The sequence below is a fragment of the Tursiops truncatus genome, chromosome 1 (genome assembly GCF_011762595.2).
Source record: "Tursiops truncatus isolate mTurTru1 chromosome 1, mTurTru1.mat.Y, whole genome shotgun sequence".
Classification (NCBI taxonomy): Eukaryota; Metazoa; Chordata; class Mammalia; order Artiodactyla; family Delphinidae; genus Tursiops; species Tursiops truncatus.
In genome coordinates, this window is record NC_047034.1 from 40,016,327 (window position 1) to 40,033,187 (window position 16,861).

The 16,861-nt window shown below is 41.7% G+C and overlaps 1 protein-coding gene across 3 annotated transcripts in view; it reads right to left on the bottom strand.

Annotated features, from left to right (window-relative positions):
• Positions 1-6,978: 6,978 nt before the first annotated feature.
• INTS7 (integrator complex subunit 7) overlaps positions 6,979-16,861 on the bottom strand; it is a 91,581-nt gene continuing 81,698 nt past the window's right edge. For all 3 annotated transcript variants that reach the window (XM_019918500.3, XM_033853076.2, XM_073803043.1), the window contains 3 exons: positions 13,511-13,609; positions 11,944-12,129; positions 6,979-8,462 (listed from right to left, as the gene is read on the bottom strand). In XM_019918500.3, coding sequence (XP_019774059.2) covers positions 8,175-8,462; positions 11,944-12,129; positions 13,511-13,609 — 573 coding nt within the window. In that variant the 3' untranslated portion in view covers positions 6,979-8,174. The remainder of the gene's footprint in view (positions 8,463-11,943; positions 12,130-13,510; positions 13,610-16,861) is intronic.

The following is a 16,861-nucleotide window of genomic DNA, read 5'->3' on the forward strand; positions in this document are numbered from 1 at the left end:
AGTCAGTAGGCAGACCAGCTGGAACTGCTCCACACAGGGATGTGAACCAGGGCTGGGGGCTGGAGAATAGTCACGAGGGGTGGGACGGCGGAGGGAGCCGTTTTTTCTCATCAGCGGGACATGGTCACATTAGCCACTACATGTCCACCTTTATGCTGACTCCGAGGGCCAGGCAGGCTAACTGCTCCACACAAGATTGAACATGATACAGGTCATGGAGGAACCCTGGGCTTGGCTGGAGAATCAGAACACGGAGGGATCGACAAGGGTTTCAGTGATGGAAAAGAGTTTTCAGGTGGTGGGAAAATATGAACAAAGTCACGATGGTGAGAGTGTGCAAACCAAGCTCGTGGGATGCCCAGGAAGCTAGTTTTATTACAGGCTGGGATACACACAGAGATGGGGTGAGAGGTGAGGCCTGGCTGCCACGCTGGAGTCTCACTGTGGAGGGGTTTAAATGATATACTGAAGAATTCACGCTGTATAGGGAACCCAATGGGAATTAAGATTTTGGACCAGATGAGTGAACTGGGAAGCAGTGGGAATAAGGATTACTCAGAGGAGGCAGACACTAGCAGCAGGAAAAACAGGAAGTGAAAGTGATATTCCAGGAAGATATAATGAGGCTGTGAACTAGGGTGACGGTAGTGGCAACAGGAGGGAGGCAACACTGTGAAGGACAGTCCCCCATCCTCCAAAGTAGGCCAGCTCTTCTCCCTGCCTAGACACATATCTCATACACACACAGAGACACACTTAGGAGGCGAGAGAAAACATAGCCTCTTCACCACCCCCCTCCTCTCAGCTGTCAATTTTTGTCCCTTGAAGTCCTCAAACCTGGGACATCATCTTTAAGGCAGAGATGATCTGAAACATTACTGTTTTAGGAAGCTGACGTTTCTTTCCCCGGGGTTCTCTGGGCCACCAGGCCACGCTGGCCACTCCACCACTGACACGGAAGGCAAGCAACGTTTGGTGGGCCCGCCAGTAGCCGGCTTTGTGCATGTATTATTACCTTTAATCCTCACAACTCTTCAACAGGCAGGTATTAGCCCCATTTCACAGACGAAGAAGCCAAGGCTCACAGAGATGTTATGAGAGTAAATAGAGACTCGGAGAGCAGCCAGGGGGCTGACGTGGGGTGTGGGACAGTGGACAGAGGTGTTTGTTCTCATTAACAGGACATGGTAATTTTAGCCACCATTTGTCCACATTCATGCCAACCCCAAGAGTCAGGCAGCAGAACATACACGAGACTGGATTTGATACTGGTCTCAGAGGGAGATGGAGCACCACGTCTGGTTGGAGGAATCAGGGCCAGGGTTTCTGCTGGGTCTGGAGGGGCAGATGGGTTTTTCAATGTGGTGTAGCTGGGGTCAGGGGAGGCTGCATTCTGCTTAAAGCTATTTCCCTATGACCAAGGCTTTGGGGAGCTTTCTATACTCTCAAACACAGAATTGAAGCAGGAGGTTAAGACTGCCGTGAGGGGTTTAGCTGGGATGTGAGGAAAGGGTTAGTGAACTGGGAAGGTGGTTAGATACCAAAGGAGCAGACTTTCAGGCTGAGAGAGCTTTTCCAAAGGCCACACAGGAAACAGCAGCGACTCTGATCTGGATGGTCCCGTCTAAACACATTCCTCTCCACTTTCACTGGAGAAAATGATCAGCTACCAAGGAAGCTAAGGCCGCCCTGGCATAATCAAGGCCAGGGTGGGTTTCCCACAGCCTGTGCAAAAACAAGCAGTGGCATGGCCGTGAACCCAGGGGACTTGTCTATGACTGTATTCCCAGTTCCTGGTACCCTGTACGTGTTCAATCAACATTTGGTGAAGAATAAAAGATCACCTGTTTCCAACATTGTTTGTGTCCTTGTTGGCTGTGCCTTTTGCACAGATCTGAGAAATCTGAGCTCACAAACGCCTGCTCAGACGAATGGACAAATGCTGACTGAGCTACAGTGCCCTGTGATGTCAGCTGAGTTACCTTGGTGCTTAGGATGAAGGAAAAGTGCTTTCCATCAGCTAACCTGGTCAGCATGCAGGGGAGAGAGGCAGGGGGAGGCGGTGCTTGGGGGAGACGCGTGGGCCCCCTCCTGCACCAAGGGCCCTCAAGGAGATTCCAGACGTGCTTACTCCCTGAGAGAGACAACTCCAGGCAGGGCTAATACTCTCTTGAGCATCCCGGGGGACACTGTAACCACTAAGTAGGACAGATATGATCTTGCTTAAGTGATTCTGTGATTACAGTCATTTCTCCCTAATGCCCTGATACCTTGAAACGTGACATTGAGGGGTTCGTGTCCTCCAACGGCCTGGCCAGAAGCAGTAGTTTCTGCAACAGGAGACAATATTTAATTCTGAGTGTAAGCTCCTATCTCCTCAAGGCTAAATACTGACTTCACACTTTAGGAGTGTACCTTTTTTCCAAATGCTCTTTTGTTCCTCTCTGGCTTCCAAGTAGTAGCTACCCAACTGTCTCTGCTTATGTCAAAAAGAGGCTCTCTGAGGAGGAAAGGACACTGCATTTGAAGTGCTGGAAAAGGAGAAAATGCCACATGACGGCCAGTTTTCTAATTACCTAAGAGCCTGTCCTGTTACATATAAGGGGGGTGCTACTAGAATTTCAGAAATGGCATCTTTTGTGCTCTGTCAACAGCTTTTATAAAGCCCTCTCCACATTCTCTAAAAATAGGTCTTTTCTGTCAAATGAGACGGCAAGTTGCTTGAGGGGTCTCCCTGTCAGTTTCCTTTTGCATTTCTCACCCCAGTTCAGGGCCCGGCATTGTCAGGAAAGCCCCTCTCCCCAACTTGCACTTCTACAGTAGCCTTTTCATCTGCTTCTCCTGTCAAGTGGGAGAAGGGGCTGGGGGGATTTCAGAACTAACCCTCCTAATCACAGGACCGGCTGCCTTTGCTAGGTGGGAGGGGAAAGCAAGGATGGGGGACACAAGTGTTAACAAGTCGCCATCACTTTGCTCATCTCCTAAGTGTGAGATGACACATAAACAGAAAGCATCTTTAGCCTCACTGCTTCCAATGGGGGAGCTGGGGGTGGGAGTGGTAGAAATTGAGGCAGCCCGGCCTACTTTCACTTTCCATGATCTTAGGAAACAGGAAAAGCAAACATTGGTATCTTCTCATAATTCCTCAGTCTAACTCAGTTCTATTTTACTTGTCACAGTCTTCTATTTTAAATTTCTTTCTTTAAAATACAAATAAGCCACAAATACGCTTCATCAAAATCCACAAACGAAATCTCCCGAGAAAACCAAAAGGTAGAGAGTATTTCTTCTCTGCTTATGATCTGAATTTTGAGGGTACTGGGTAGATGTTCATCTTCCTGATTGTTCTGATTCATTTGGTATTATCTCACATTTATAATTTTATTAAGAAAAAATGATCTGGAAACAACAATAAAAAGATTTTTAGTCTCAGTTTGCCAGCTAAGTATCACTAGACAAAAGCTAGACCCGTACTCATGATCTATGAAGAAGACAATCCCCAAACTCATTTCACCAAGTCTCAATCTTTAACTAGACCTAAATAATAAGCAAAGAACGCAATTATTGCACAACAAACTGGACTGTGCAGGAGAGAACTGCTCTGGGAGAGATTAGCAAGTAAGCAGGAGGATGAGGGAAAAGATATAGACTGAAAAAATGTTTTGTAACTGTAGTAGATTTGAAATAAGTAAATCTACATTTCGCATTCTTCATTATCTGTGAAAATCAATGACTCCAGATCTTGGTATGTTATTTAAGAAAAAAAACATGACTTACCCTCTGTTTAAATCTGTTACAATTAAACATCAAATTGCTCATAGAATGAGTAGACTGGGAGGCACCACAGGATAGTGGACTAATGCCAGTTAAGCCAATAAAATACACAGCCCATGGAAAGGTCTTTGTGTTCCTGGGCAAGAAATGGAAAGGAAGACCACAGCCTCCTGGAGTGCTGTTGGCAGGAAATCTAAGCCAATTCACCAGACTTTGGGACTTCTCAGTACTCCCATCATACTTTCACTGTTGGTGACTGATAAAACCTAAATCCAAGGGCACATTATAGAGAGAACAGGGCTAGGTGGTTGAGCAACACAGTACTGTATTATCTGAAGCAAAGCAAACACACGAACCCCCGATGCCTTCCTTGTCATCCACACTCTTCCACGTGAAAGCTTTGGTGCATCAAATAACTCCAGTGTAGACACCTTATCTAGAAACCTACTTAAGGACTATCTAGGTCCTAAGGTAGTAGTGAATCTCATTTCTTCACTTATTACTCTTGCACTGTCCAGTTCTACAGGCAGTAGCCACATGAGGCTATTTAAGTTTAACTGAATTAAAAGTAATAAACGATTCAGTTACTCTAGGCTTACTTTAGATACTCAACAGCTCTATGTGGCTAGTGGCTATATTGGATAGTACAGACTTAGAACATTTCCATCATCTCAGAAAGTTCTGTCAGACAGCTCTGCATATACTCTGTATACCAGATGGCAGGGTCATCTTATTCTCAGTATACTGCTGGCATGTATTGGCACAAAAAGATCAAGTGACCTATCCAAGGATCCATGGCAAGTGAGTCGTATAAATAGAACTTAAACTGACATCTCTGGGACCCTAGACTGAAGATCTTGTTTGGCTGTTTTGTTCTTCTCTGAATCATATTTCAATGTGAAAAGTGACTGACAGCCTTCAGTTGCAAATTACCTGCTACCTTGGTGGGTTTGAGCTGGAAAGCCGCATCACAAGATCTCTTAGTTTAAGTTGGACTACAATAGTACTTTAGTTTCTAAATAGTCAATATACTATGGCCGTTACCACTGAAGGTAATCAGTACTTTTGGAAAGTATTTTCATCATTTTCTTTGTACGTTTTTCTTTAAATATTTTAATTAAATAGGATTTCAGCACTGCAGTAGACAGAAATTCCATTTTGTTTAGGTCAACAGTAAGCTATTTTGTTCTTAATCAATGTACCCAAAATGAATATGAGGGGAGATAGCTTAAATGTGTGTTGACTAGCAGAGAAAAGGTAACTTTTATTTTGAATAAATAAAATGCTAAGGTTAAGAACTGATCTATGGACTTCCCTGGTCATGCAATGGTTAAGAATCCGCCTGCCAATGCAGGGGACATGGGTTCGATCCCTGGTCTGGGAAGATCCCAAATGCCGCGGAGCAACCAAGCCCGTGCGCCACAACTACTGAGCCTGCGCTCTAGAGCATGTGAGCTGCAACTACTGAGCCCACATGCTGCCACTACTGAAGCCCACATGCTCTAGGGCCCATGCTCTGCAACAAGAGAAGCCACTGCAATGAGAAGCCCACACACCACAACGAAGAGCAGCCCCCGCTCGCTGCAACTAGAGAAAGCCTGCACACAGCAACAAAGACCCAACACAGCCAAAAAAATAAAATAAATAAAATAAAATAACTTATTAAAAAAAAGAATTGATCTAACACTGTGAAAAATAATACTAGGGAGGATAATAATAGCGGTAATAATAACAGCAAACACTCATGTGTATCTGCTTACTATGTGTGAGGCACATTCTAACTGCTTTATATATATCAATTCTGTATTAACTTGCTTAATCCTCACACCTAACCCATGAAGCACTATTATGCTTCCTGATCTGGGGAATAAGGAAACTGAGGCATAGAGAGATTAAGTAGCTCATCCAAGGCCACAAAGTTAGGTAGAGTTAGGGTTTGGAACTGGACAGAGTGGCTCCAAAGGTTGGGCTTTTAGCCACCAGGTTATACTGCAAAGTCACTAAATACTGGGAAAAATCAGTCCTGTCTTCTTAAATCAATCGGCCAGTGCCCTTATTACTCATATTTCTAAAATCAGGGAACATGTTCACTTCATAATCAGTATGTTTATCTTTCTTTTCTGCATCTTTCCTTGAGTATTCTTTTCCTTTTCATTCATGAGTGTACTGTTGAAATTATAAACAGTTTCCCCCCACCTCAAATAACTGTTTAACAGTTGATGCCAAAAATGCAGTAGATATTATACCAAAAATAAAATCGGTGTCCTAATTCCAGATCTAATGGACATCCTAAAATAAAATAGCCTTTTTTGCTTCACAGAGTTACTTTTCACTCCAAACTGTTTGGATTTGTTTTTATTTTAATAATTCCTTTCCAATTTGTGCCAGGGGCTCTATAATATACCAAATCAATCAGTTTATAACTACAGCTATCAAAAGCCTATCTTTTAAGAATATAAAATACGGGAAGGTCTCAAAGTGAACTGGGGGAATTGGTGGTTTACAAAATTTGCTTCTTTTCAGACAATTCTGCCTTGAAACAGCACCAGAAACCTAAAATTAACATTGTAAAATTTCATTCTGAAAATAGCCACTTTAAAAGAAAAGAAAAGAAAAAGATTTTTTCAATTTAAGAAAGAACTTTTTTTTTTTTTTTGTCTTTAGTCTTTCAGATAACAAAACTCTAGACTGGAGTCAAGAGGTCCTGTCTAATCCAGTCATTTTACAGACAAAGAAACTTCCGTCTACAGAGATGATGACACTTGCCCAGGTCACAGGGCTAACTCTTTGGAGCCTACAGTGGAACCCAGGCTTTCTGGTCAGCTCTTTCCATACCTGGTAGAAGGGCAAGAGGTCCTGCACACGTCCCCCACTACTCTCTAGCAATTCTTCCTAAGGCTTATGTTCCCAGATGTTGTCATGCCTGTGCACATCATGTACTGCGTACATCTGGGCATCAACCACAGTGGACACTGTAGATCTACACCGTTTTATGACAATGCCCTGGCCACTGGCAGAAGTGCTGTGCTGGGACAATAGCTCATGAAGCCAAGAGATCTTAGAGGGACACGAGTTGCCTGCCAATCACTTTCAGCCCTGGAGGCCACATTACACACACACAAAAATCCCCCAAACTCATTTTTTTCCCTTTAAACTCTATCCCTCCTTTGAGTCAATGTCGACTTTAAAGAGAAAACGGCAAAATGAGCAAAGCAATTGAGAGATTTATTTTAAAAGAAAACTTCCAGGGAATGTGCTCTGCGCTTCACCTTGGGAGCTACTTCCAGCCCAAGTGCCCATATCATCAGTGTCTGCAATCCTGTGATCCCTGATGTCTAGAAATCATGACCCTGAAGCACTGAACAATCCCAAATCAAGAAAGAACAGTTAAATTACATGTAGTATACTGTGTTAAGAAAGTGTATTATTATTATATTTTATAATGGTTTTCCACCAGTATTGACATAGAAAAAAAGGGGGTTTTCTGGCTAACGAGAAAACTTCTATTCCCTGAGCATTCCAACTAACTGAGGGTGTATTATAGAGAGACTGCTGTTTCTAGACAATCAAGTTTAGCACTACCTAACTTGCCAAGAAGAATCTAAACCAATCAAAGGAAAAGATCTGCCCTCCTAACATTAAATGTGATTTTTTTCATTCTTAGAAACAATAAAAAAAGTCTGTATTACATAAAATTGCACATATATTAGAAAAAACAAATTATTAATTTCCAATCTTTCTATGTAATTTTAGCTGCTCTTTGGGTCAATTAAACACTAAAACAATAAATTACGATTGCTTTAGCAGAGAATAGATAGGTAAACAGGTGAAATAATACGGCAGGATGTTTCCTTTCTGCTAGACTGCAGGCTCTCATAATCCACAACACTGGATGTTTCAGGGGACACTTCCAAGTCCAACTACGGGAGTACTCAGTTTCTACTACCCTGGGTAAACCCGGCACATACTGGTCAGAACTTCCAAAGGCCCAGCTCAGAATTAGAGGTCTATGTCAGGCAGCAAGTGATATATTTTGGTAGGAAAGCAGTCAAATTTACTAATTCAATGATCCCAATATGTGACTTTTCCTGAAAGAAAAAGAGAAGGCTCAGCAAAAATAAAAGTAATAATAGCAAAACAATGAAAGTGCTGAATAGGAGATGAAGGACTTGGTTTAAGAAGAAATAAGGGGAAAAAAATCTTTCTGGTTAGGAACCCAATGATTTCTCCAAGTAAATTTTTAAGAAAAGAAATGTTTTTTTCAGAATGTTCTATCACAGAAACCAATGAATAAACGGACTCCATATTCTAACTTTTGTACCTTTATCCATATGAAAAAGCAAACTATTTTCGCTAATTTGCTCAGTTCCTGGAAAGTCTGTAGTGCCTCTGTTGCACGGCTAAAACCGCGTGTAGGCATTTCGCTGCTGCTGCTGTTGTAACGGCTGCTGGACTTGCTGCTGCTGCAGGCGAATCTGCTGTGAATAAGGGTCTTCCAGGGATTTTACAAATATGGTGGTTCTGGGACCAGTCTTCCATACGATGCCGTTGGCGTCTTTCACGGAAGATTCCACTGTAATGTTGTGTGTGCCAAGGATAGCAAAGTTCAACAGGAATTGAGTACTGAAGTAATCATTATGAGGCTCAACCCTCTGCTCCATCTCATTGGTCATATTGTCAATGGGTATCTGGAATGAAAAAAATCGTTAAATAACAATAGCTAACGTTTCCTGAGTGCATGCTGTGAGCCAGGACCTGTTTTAAGTGGTATTTAAATCTTTGCAAACAACCAAAAGGTAGGTACTAATATTATCCTTGTTTCACGAACGAGGAAGCTGAGGTGGGGAGGTTAAGTAACTTCTCCAAGGTCATACAGCTAATGAGTGATGACGTTGGCATCTGATAACAAAACTCTAGACTGGAGTCAAGAGTCTGGCTAACTCCAGAGCCTGTACTCTTAATATCAGGTAACACTGCCTCCTCACTAGAAGGAGCCTGAGTAAAAGGAGCTTTCTCAGCCCCTCTGATGAGGTCTTTCTGCCTTGGGAAGCAGTTCAGAACATGCCACCCCAAATACGCTGCTGTGGCATAGCGATTATTTTGAGCTAAAGGCACTTGAAAAACAACAGGTACAGAAAGGGCTCTCTGACCTGCCCCTTTTTACCTAAAACATAAATCAGATTTTCCATGAGAAAGGTAAACCTCCCTGCACCAAAAAAGAGAAGACTATCACCAGAGACTGGGAATCGATGTTGAGATGGATCTGTACGAACCAACCTAAGAAAATAACCCGTATCTTCCACTAGTCTCCCCCAATGCCCCAACAGATCTCCTAGTCATTTTACTTACTGTCCCTAGCCCCAAACCCTCTGTCTTGCCATTTTGTCAGGAATTTATCATCTGTGTGACTAAAAGGTATCTAAGCTTTCTGTTCTGGTCACTTTTTCGGGTCGTCATCCTCCTGTGAAGACTCCCATATATATGTAAAATTCTAATAAAACTGGCATGCTTTTCTCCTGTTAATCTGCCTTAAGGTCAGTTCAATCTTAGGCCTAGCTGGAGACCCTAAGAGGGTAAAAGAGAAATTTCTCCTCCCCTCTCCTTGTTCACCCAACCCCAACTCCAATTCCCATCTTTCTTTAACCTGTGAAGAGATATTCTAAAGAAACTGGATGCAACCACCTGTTTCAGTGAGTTTAGAATCTGAAAGACTAAAAAAGAACATAACGCTATGCAAATATATGGTTTTTCCCCTCCTAGCTAGTCTGATTTTATATTACTTAAGTAATGTAGTGATTCTTCCCTCCTTTAACAAATTAACTTTAGAACTTGCATGTTGCTTACTTAAAAATCAGTGTTTTGTTCAGATGGGCAGTACAACATATTATGAAACACAGATTTATGAATTCATTTATGTATTTAGCTAGATACTCATACCTTTGTCCTTCAAAGAACAGAGTAACACCTGCAGGTGTATCTCTTCTTGTACCCAAGATGAAGTATGTCAAGAGAGACACTTATTCTAAGAATGCATATACAGGTAATCAGAATGAATATTTGATTAGATTGCTCTATGTTTATGTGTGTATTTCTGTTGTGTAATTAATTATATAAATGTGCCCTGAAGCTTCGTGTCTCAATAAGCAGTTATCATGAGGTCAGTTTTCCAGAGACACTGATCTGTAACATTAATGAAATGAAGTCACCACAAATTCAAGATCTTAAAATTATTTATAAGTCCTTTTTTGTTTTTTGTTTGCACATTCAACTTCTGTAGGATTTTTATTTCTGTAAAGAATATGCACACCAAACAAGAACTTCCTTAAAAGGACCAGAAATAGGCCTAGTAGGCAACCTGATCACTCTGAACGCATGATGCATTTTAAGTTGCAAACTCACTGCAAGTAACATTACAAAGCAATCATGTACTACCTGGCTTATTATGTCAGCTTCTTGACTTTAACCAGTGCCTCCTGAGAGGTAAGTCAACAATGAGAAGACCAGTAGTACTTCTCGACTTGAATGGTTTTTTTAAAAACAGTAAAAATCACTATATACAAGGACAAAGAGAATCATGGTTACTGTTCTTTCAAACTCAAAATGAGCAGAGAGCTGCAGACAGGGATAAGCTGACTATGTAAGTTCTCCTTATGATCTTCTGTGACAAGAGAGATCACTGAAACATAAGAGAGTTGTACTAAATACAGTAAATGATTTTTTTCATTATTCACCAAATATCTACTGAGTGGCTACATAAGGTGCCATGCTTTGTGCCCTCGAAGTCAAAAGAGAGGGAGAGAATGAAGGCTGAGCCTTCTCAGAGTGGGTACAGAGCCCCGGAGAGAGACAGAAAGTTACCAAAGTAAGGAAAGTAGTAATGGCTTAAACCAGACCTTCCCTTGGCCTTTTAGCCTAAAACCACCAAAGAGAATAAAATGCTCTCATTTTATATCTTTACTGATACCCCTTTCCTTGCTCTGGACCTCAGTTCAAGGGTGCCCACAAATAAACCCAGACATAACCAATTTGGACATTTAAACAACTCTGTTCATACAACTGTGCACTTGTTCACTTGTTCCATTTACTGTGAATAAACTACCAAGGGACTAGAAAGAAATGTCTAAAGAAAGGAACATTCTACATTTGGAACATTGGTGTTTCACAGGCACAGATTCAGAATCTTAGCTTTGGCTAACAAAGCAAGCGTGATTTTGGTTAACCTACCTCATGATTTCTCAAAGTAGCAAATTTCTAGGGTTAAACCCTTAACGAAAGATTTTACTTCATCTGATCACTGTATGTCAATATAGTATACTTTTTTTTTTTTTTTCCGCGGTACGCGGGCCTCTCACTGTCGTGGCCTCTCCCGTTGCGGAGCACAGGCTCTGGACGCGCAGGCTCCACGGCCATGGCTCACGGGCCCAGCCGCTCCGTGGCATGTGGGATCTTCCCGGACCGGGGCACGAACCCGTGTCCCCTGCATCGCCAGGCGGACTCTCAACCACTGCGCCACCAGGGAAGACCAATATAGTATACTTTTTTTGGAACATGCTAAAATTTACTTAAAACAAAGGAAAAATAAATAGATGTGTTCTTTTGGGGTCAGGGGGTTAGGGAGAAAGTTATTCCCCACTCCTGATGCTTCCCTCCATGTGGAGGGACATTTCATTAGATGAACAGTACTGGTCTCTAGGGGAGAAGGTGCATCCTACTGATTGGTAAGTTGTGGGGTGGGGACTGGGCCTGGGGAGCTAAGCACCTTCTCTCTCCCTTCTTTGGGCTTCAGGGTACTGCTCCTCCCAGTTTTATAGGGGCAGGCTCTCTGTATACTGGCAGAGGCTGGTGGGAAAACTCAATTCAGAGCCACAAGGCTAGGCAGTCCTTGCTGCCAGGCACCTGAGCTAGGTTTCTCCCCAGCTCTAACAGTAGTGACACTCATATTTTGATCTCTGCCTGCCTGGATGCTTTGTCTATCAACTGGTTCGGGCAGGGAAAAGAGAAGTGTTGTTTATCAGCCCCCTTACACCCTAATACGTACTTTTAACTTATGTCCATCTGATCCCTTGGGAGGTATAACTGCAATCTGCTTAACCATGAAAAAAGACTGGAAAACTTCCATCAATGAGTTGATAAAACCTGCATCACAACTCTGCCTCTTTTCTAAATTACCTTGTAGTCTTGTCCAGATTTACTCTGCAGTGTGGAAGAAACATTCAGACAGACAGACTGAATTTTGCGGAAGAGTCCTGGTTTAGATCCATGCTGGACCACTCCCTCTACCTTCAGTGCCAGTTGCTGGTTATTCTGGACAGCAATGGGTTCAGCAGGGTTCCGGGGGGATGGTGACAGGGCAAGCTGGAAAGCCAACATTAAAATAAATGCTAACAACCAAAAGCAAGCTTCCTTACAACAAACATGTCTGTGCTAATTGTTGATTATACATTAAAACATTACTTGTACACACACAGGCACACATACATACACACAGATACATACACACAGAGACACACACACACACACACCCGCAATGACCTGACCGTGCTGGGACAACCAGACAGATGTACCTTTAAAGTCAAGGGTTCCTTATCCCTAATGCCTCCTTTTAAATACCACTGTTTTGTTTTGTTTTTTTAAACCCCCAGCCCCAGTTCTGTTTGAGGGAAACAGAGGATTAGAGAATAGCAAGGGCACTGTTCTCCCAATTTCTGAGGTGGGGCATTTCTTTGACAATGAACCAACTCTAGTATGGAAATGCACTATATAAATTTTCATGTCCAGCTGCTGTCTCTATGGTCTAAGGTCATTTTAAATAAACTAAATTCAAATGTAAATGAATCTAGAATTCTAGGATTACATACGCTATCAAGTCAGCATGGTATAAAAGTCAATTTTCACAAATAAACCAAATGACATTTTTAACCTCTCAGTTTTTCTTTAAAAACATATTAAGAATCCTAAATACCCTTTAATTAAAGAAAGCTCAAATCTTGCTTAAATAAAAATACGGAAGAAATTGGGTCTTTCTGATAATGTTGTTGAGCCACTGAACCCTGGAGACATCTTACCTTAGGACTTCTTATCTATATAATCAATTTTCCTTGTTATTCAGGTCATTTTCAAATGGAATGCTCTATTATTTGTAATCAAAAACATTCAAATGGATGCAAAAGTGCACTGAAAACATTTACTGATAGGGATAATCCAGGGAATCTCTTACAAATGACAATTTCCCCCCTTTCCCAACAATTTCATTCTTTGAATCAAAATAGCTTTTGAATTTTGAGTGGCTTAAATATTTTAAAATACTGACTCTACTCATTGCCCAGCTTCTCAAAATTTGTTATTTGTAGACAAAAGTGCTTTGGAGATAGGGCTGGTGATGTTTTACTGGACCTGATTCATTCTAAGTTGGGTTTAAATAGTTTGATCAGACATGGACTCAGCTCAAGATCCCTGTGGGCTACTATGATGAACAGCACCCAACTCATTCTTGAAGACAGGGACAGAGCTCAAGGTACCCAAATGCCTGTCCCACTGCATTTGGCACTATGAGGAAAGAAAGGAGAGGAGAGGGTTTAACTCCCAAATCACTTGTTGAAGGGAGGAAAGGCTTACAACTGAAGAGTATAAGTTCTGTCTAAACCAAAGGTAAGATCCTGAAGCAGAGCTATGCCCCCTACAATCTTCAGAAGAAGGTATTAAACTATATTAAACCTGATTGTTCTTCCTATATTACCTTGATGCTGGTAGACTGCAGTTTCTGGAAAAAATATCTCTGAAATGAAAGAGGAACTTTCAGCAAAGAAATGATGGCATTGCAGAGACATGCTGTATGCTGGGGAAAAAAAAGAAAAATCAAATGAAAACAAATTTCCAAATTTCATCAACAAATAGTTACTTTCAGGAAGAAGTGTAAAAACTACAAACGCTCATAAAATTACTACAAAAGTACACACCAATCAGGTTAAGAGACATAACACTCAGGAACTATATACATTTATCAAATCACTCATGTCAAGGAGGACAATTACAGACTTTTACTTTATTCTGAAATATATTCAATAAAAAATGACAGAGAAAACCCACACTCCTCAAGATCAAGCAATGTGCAAAGTTTGCATTTCTACAGAGCTTAGAGCTACTAGATATATAGTTATTTTAGATACTAAAATATAAAGTAACTATCATGTGACAAAATATGATAAAGAGCAGGTATATGGTAAAAAACCAGAGCAAAATATTGACATTTGAGGCTCGAGTCCAAATCCCCGTGGAACCTTGGCTTGGAACTGCCTCATTCTTCATCCCATCTCTACCAGGTGGCCTCCCTGTTCATGTGGCCATGAGTCTCCAGAGATAGAGCAACGGTGGAAACTTACTGGAATTCAGATTACAGATTACCATATAGTCCAACTCTATAGATCGCTGAAACTTAAATAAAACACTTTCTTTCTAAAATCTATTTCACAAATTTAACTGAGTTTTGAAAATCCCAGCTTAACTGCAGAGGAATAGAACTACTCTAATGAATTTTTCGAGTCTTAGTGAAAGGGGTCATAGAACCAGAATTTAAGAATTCAAAGATTTTATTTATTTATTTGTTTATTTTCAACTACTTTCTTGAGGTACCACTGACATGCAAAAAGCTGGACATATTTAATGCATACTACTTAATCAGTTTGGAGATAAGTATACACCTGTGATACCATCAAAGCTATTTTAAAGATCATCCAGTCTAACCCTCAATTTTGCTGATGACACAGGTCACCCAGACAACTAATGGAACAAGCTGGGACTGGAACCTAGGTCACCTAACTAGGTCACTCAGTGATTTTGTTTTATTTCACCAATGATTTGCAAACTTAATAGAAAAAAAAAATTACAGTACCGGAACACCTGTAACTTTGGGTGACCCAGAACCATTCCTGCTTGGTCTACCATCCCCTCCTCAGTCTACTCCTCTCTCAGTGGCCCCCAAAATGCCACAGGCTGAAAACTATTCCACTATACAGTGCTGTCTGTCCTTTTAAGTTCCTGCTTCCAAGCAGGGTATCACCTAGTGCCTCTGCTATAAACATTTTTAAAAAGTAGGGCATTAAGGCTAAAAGCCAGAAGAATCCATTCCTCATTGGTTTCAGATTACTGAACATTCTGTGCCTGACAGACTCCTAATATAAATGCCAGGTCTATTACTTGAGATTACCACAACACGGATTTAGAGACACTGGGTCTACTCAGGTTTAACTGCTAAAACGGCACTATTCATCTTCTTGCCACAAGGGATCTGAGATGCGTTAGCCCGGACATCCTACTTGTGGTGGAACCTTTGATGCCACAACAGTATTTAAGGAGAGAAACATCTTTAAAGAATGGATTTAGAGGACCACAAGTGACCTCAGGCTGTTCCAGGGCAAAAAGGTACCATTTTCCCTTTTAAAAGAATAGATGCGGATTTTGCAATTCCCCACTGGGAAAGCAGGACTGCCTCTGAGACCACTAGCCCCTTGGGCACACTTCAACACGTATGTTAGTTGCAGATTACTATCAAAGTACCAGTCTGGAGATGTGAAATCACATATCATGATTAGTAAACCGGTAAGAGGACTATCCCATCATGAATACTCTCTTCATTGCCAAACCGAATACTTTACAGCCTTTGTATTTTTTGACACTTTTGTGGCACCTGATAATGCTCTTCTTCCACGAAATTCCACTTAATGGCCCCTGCCCTCACTTCTGATTCTTCCCTGCTCCATCTTCTTTCCTAAGATTCTCTTCCTTTGTATGTTCCTTCAGTGTTGATGCTCTCCTTAGTCCGTTTGTCTTCTCAGTCTGTTTGTTCTTCACAGGCAGTTTTCTTCACTCCCAGAACTTTAAGAACCTATATGCTCACGACACCTCAACTTTACATGCATTCCAGCCTGTCTCCTTCTGACACCAAACCTGTTATCTAACTGCCAATGTTTAACATGTTTAAAAATGAAACCACCTTCTTCCACTATCCCTCTGTATTCTGTCTCAGTCAAGGATCAACCATTTGTGCACCTGGTCACCTAAGCTGGAAACCCAGAGGTCATGTCTCCATCCTCTCACATCTAATTTAAAGAAAACAAAAAACAAACAAAAAACCAAAACCAAGCCTTGAAAATATCACACCTAAATAATCTTTCTTATGTATCTGTTCTTCTCATTCTTGCTCCCACTTTATCAATTTGGCCCCTACCTTGGATTACTGCATAAGTCTTGTAACCACTCTTCTTTCCTTTAATTTCATGGCTTCCAGGCCATTACCTGTTCTGTTTCTACATAACAATAGTGTACAGTCTTAGCTTAACCACTTCTCTCCCACACCCATTTAAAATTCCTAAAGAGTGCCCCCATTGTCTATGGGACAAAGTCCAAACTCCTTAAGACTGTGTTAAAAGCCTTTTGTCATCTGGCCTCCACTGACCTCTCTAGTCCCGAGCCTGCACATTATGCTGCAGTAATAACACACTGTTCCCGGAAGACATCATGCTATTTCATGCCTCCGCTTTTTTAAAATAAATTTATTTATTTATTTATGGCTGTGTTGGATCTTCATGGCTGCTTTGGATCTTCGTTGCTGCACGCGGGCTTTCTCTAATTGCCGCGAGTGGGGATTACTCTTCGCTGCGGTACGCGGGCTTCTCATTGAAGTGGCTTCTCTTGTTGGGGAGCATGGGCTCTAGGTTTGTGGGCTTCAGTAGTTGTGGAACGTAGGCTCAGGAGTTGTAGCTCGCGGGCTCTAGAGCACAGGCCCAGTAGCTGTGGTGCACGGGCTTAGTTGCTCTGCAGCATGTGGGATCTTCCTGGACCAGGGCTCGAACCCATGTCCCCTGCTTTGGCAGGTGGATTCTTTTTTTTTTTGGCAGGTGGATTCTTAACCACTGTGCCACCAGGGAAGTCCTCATGCCTCTGCTTTTGAACATGTTGTTCCCTGCCTGAAATTCTCTACACCTCCTTATCTGCCTGAAAAACTCATATGCAAATACCTCTTCTCTCTGATGTGCACCCTCACCCCATTTCCCCTATCCTTTGACATGAATTACTTTCTCTTTTGTGCTAC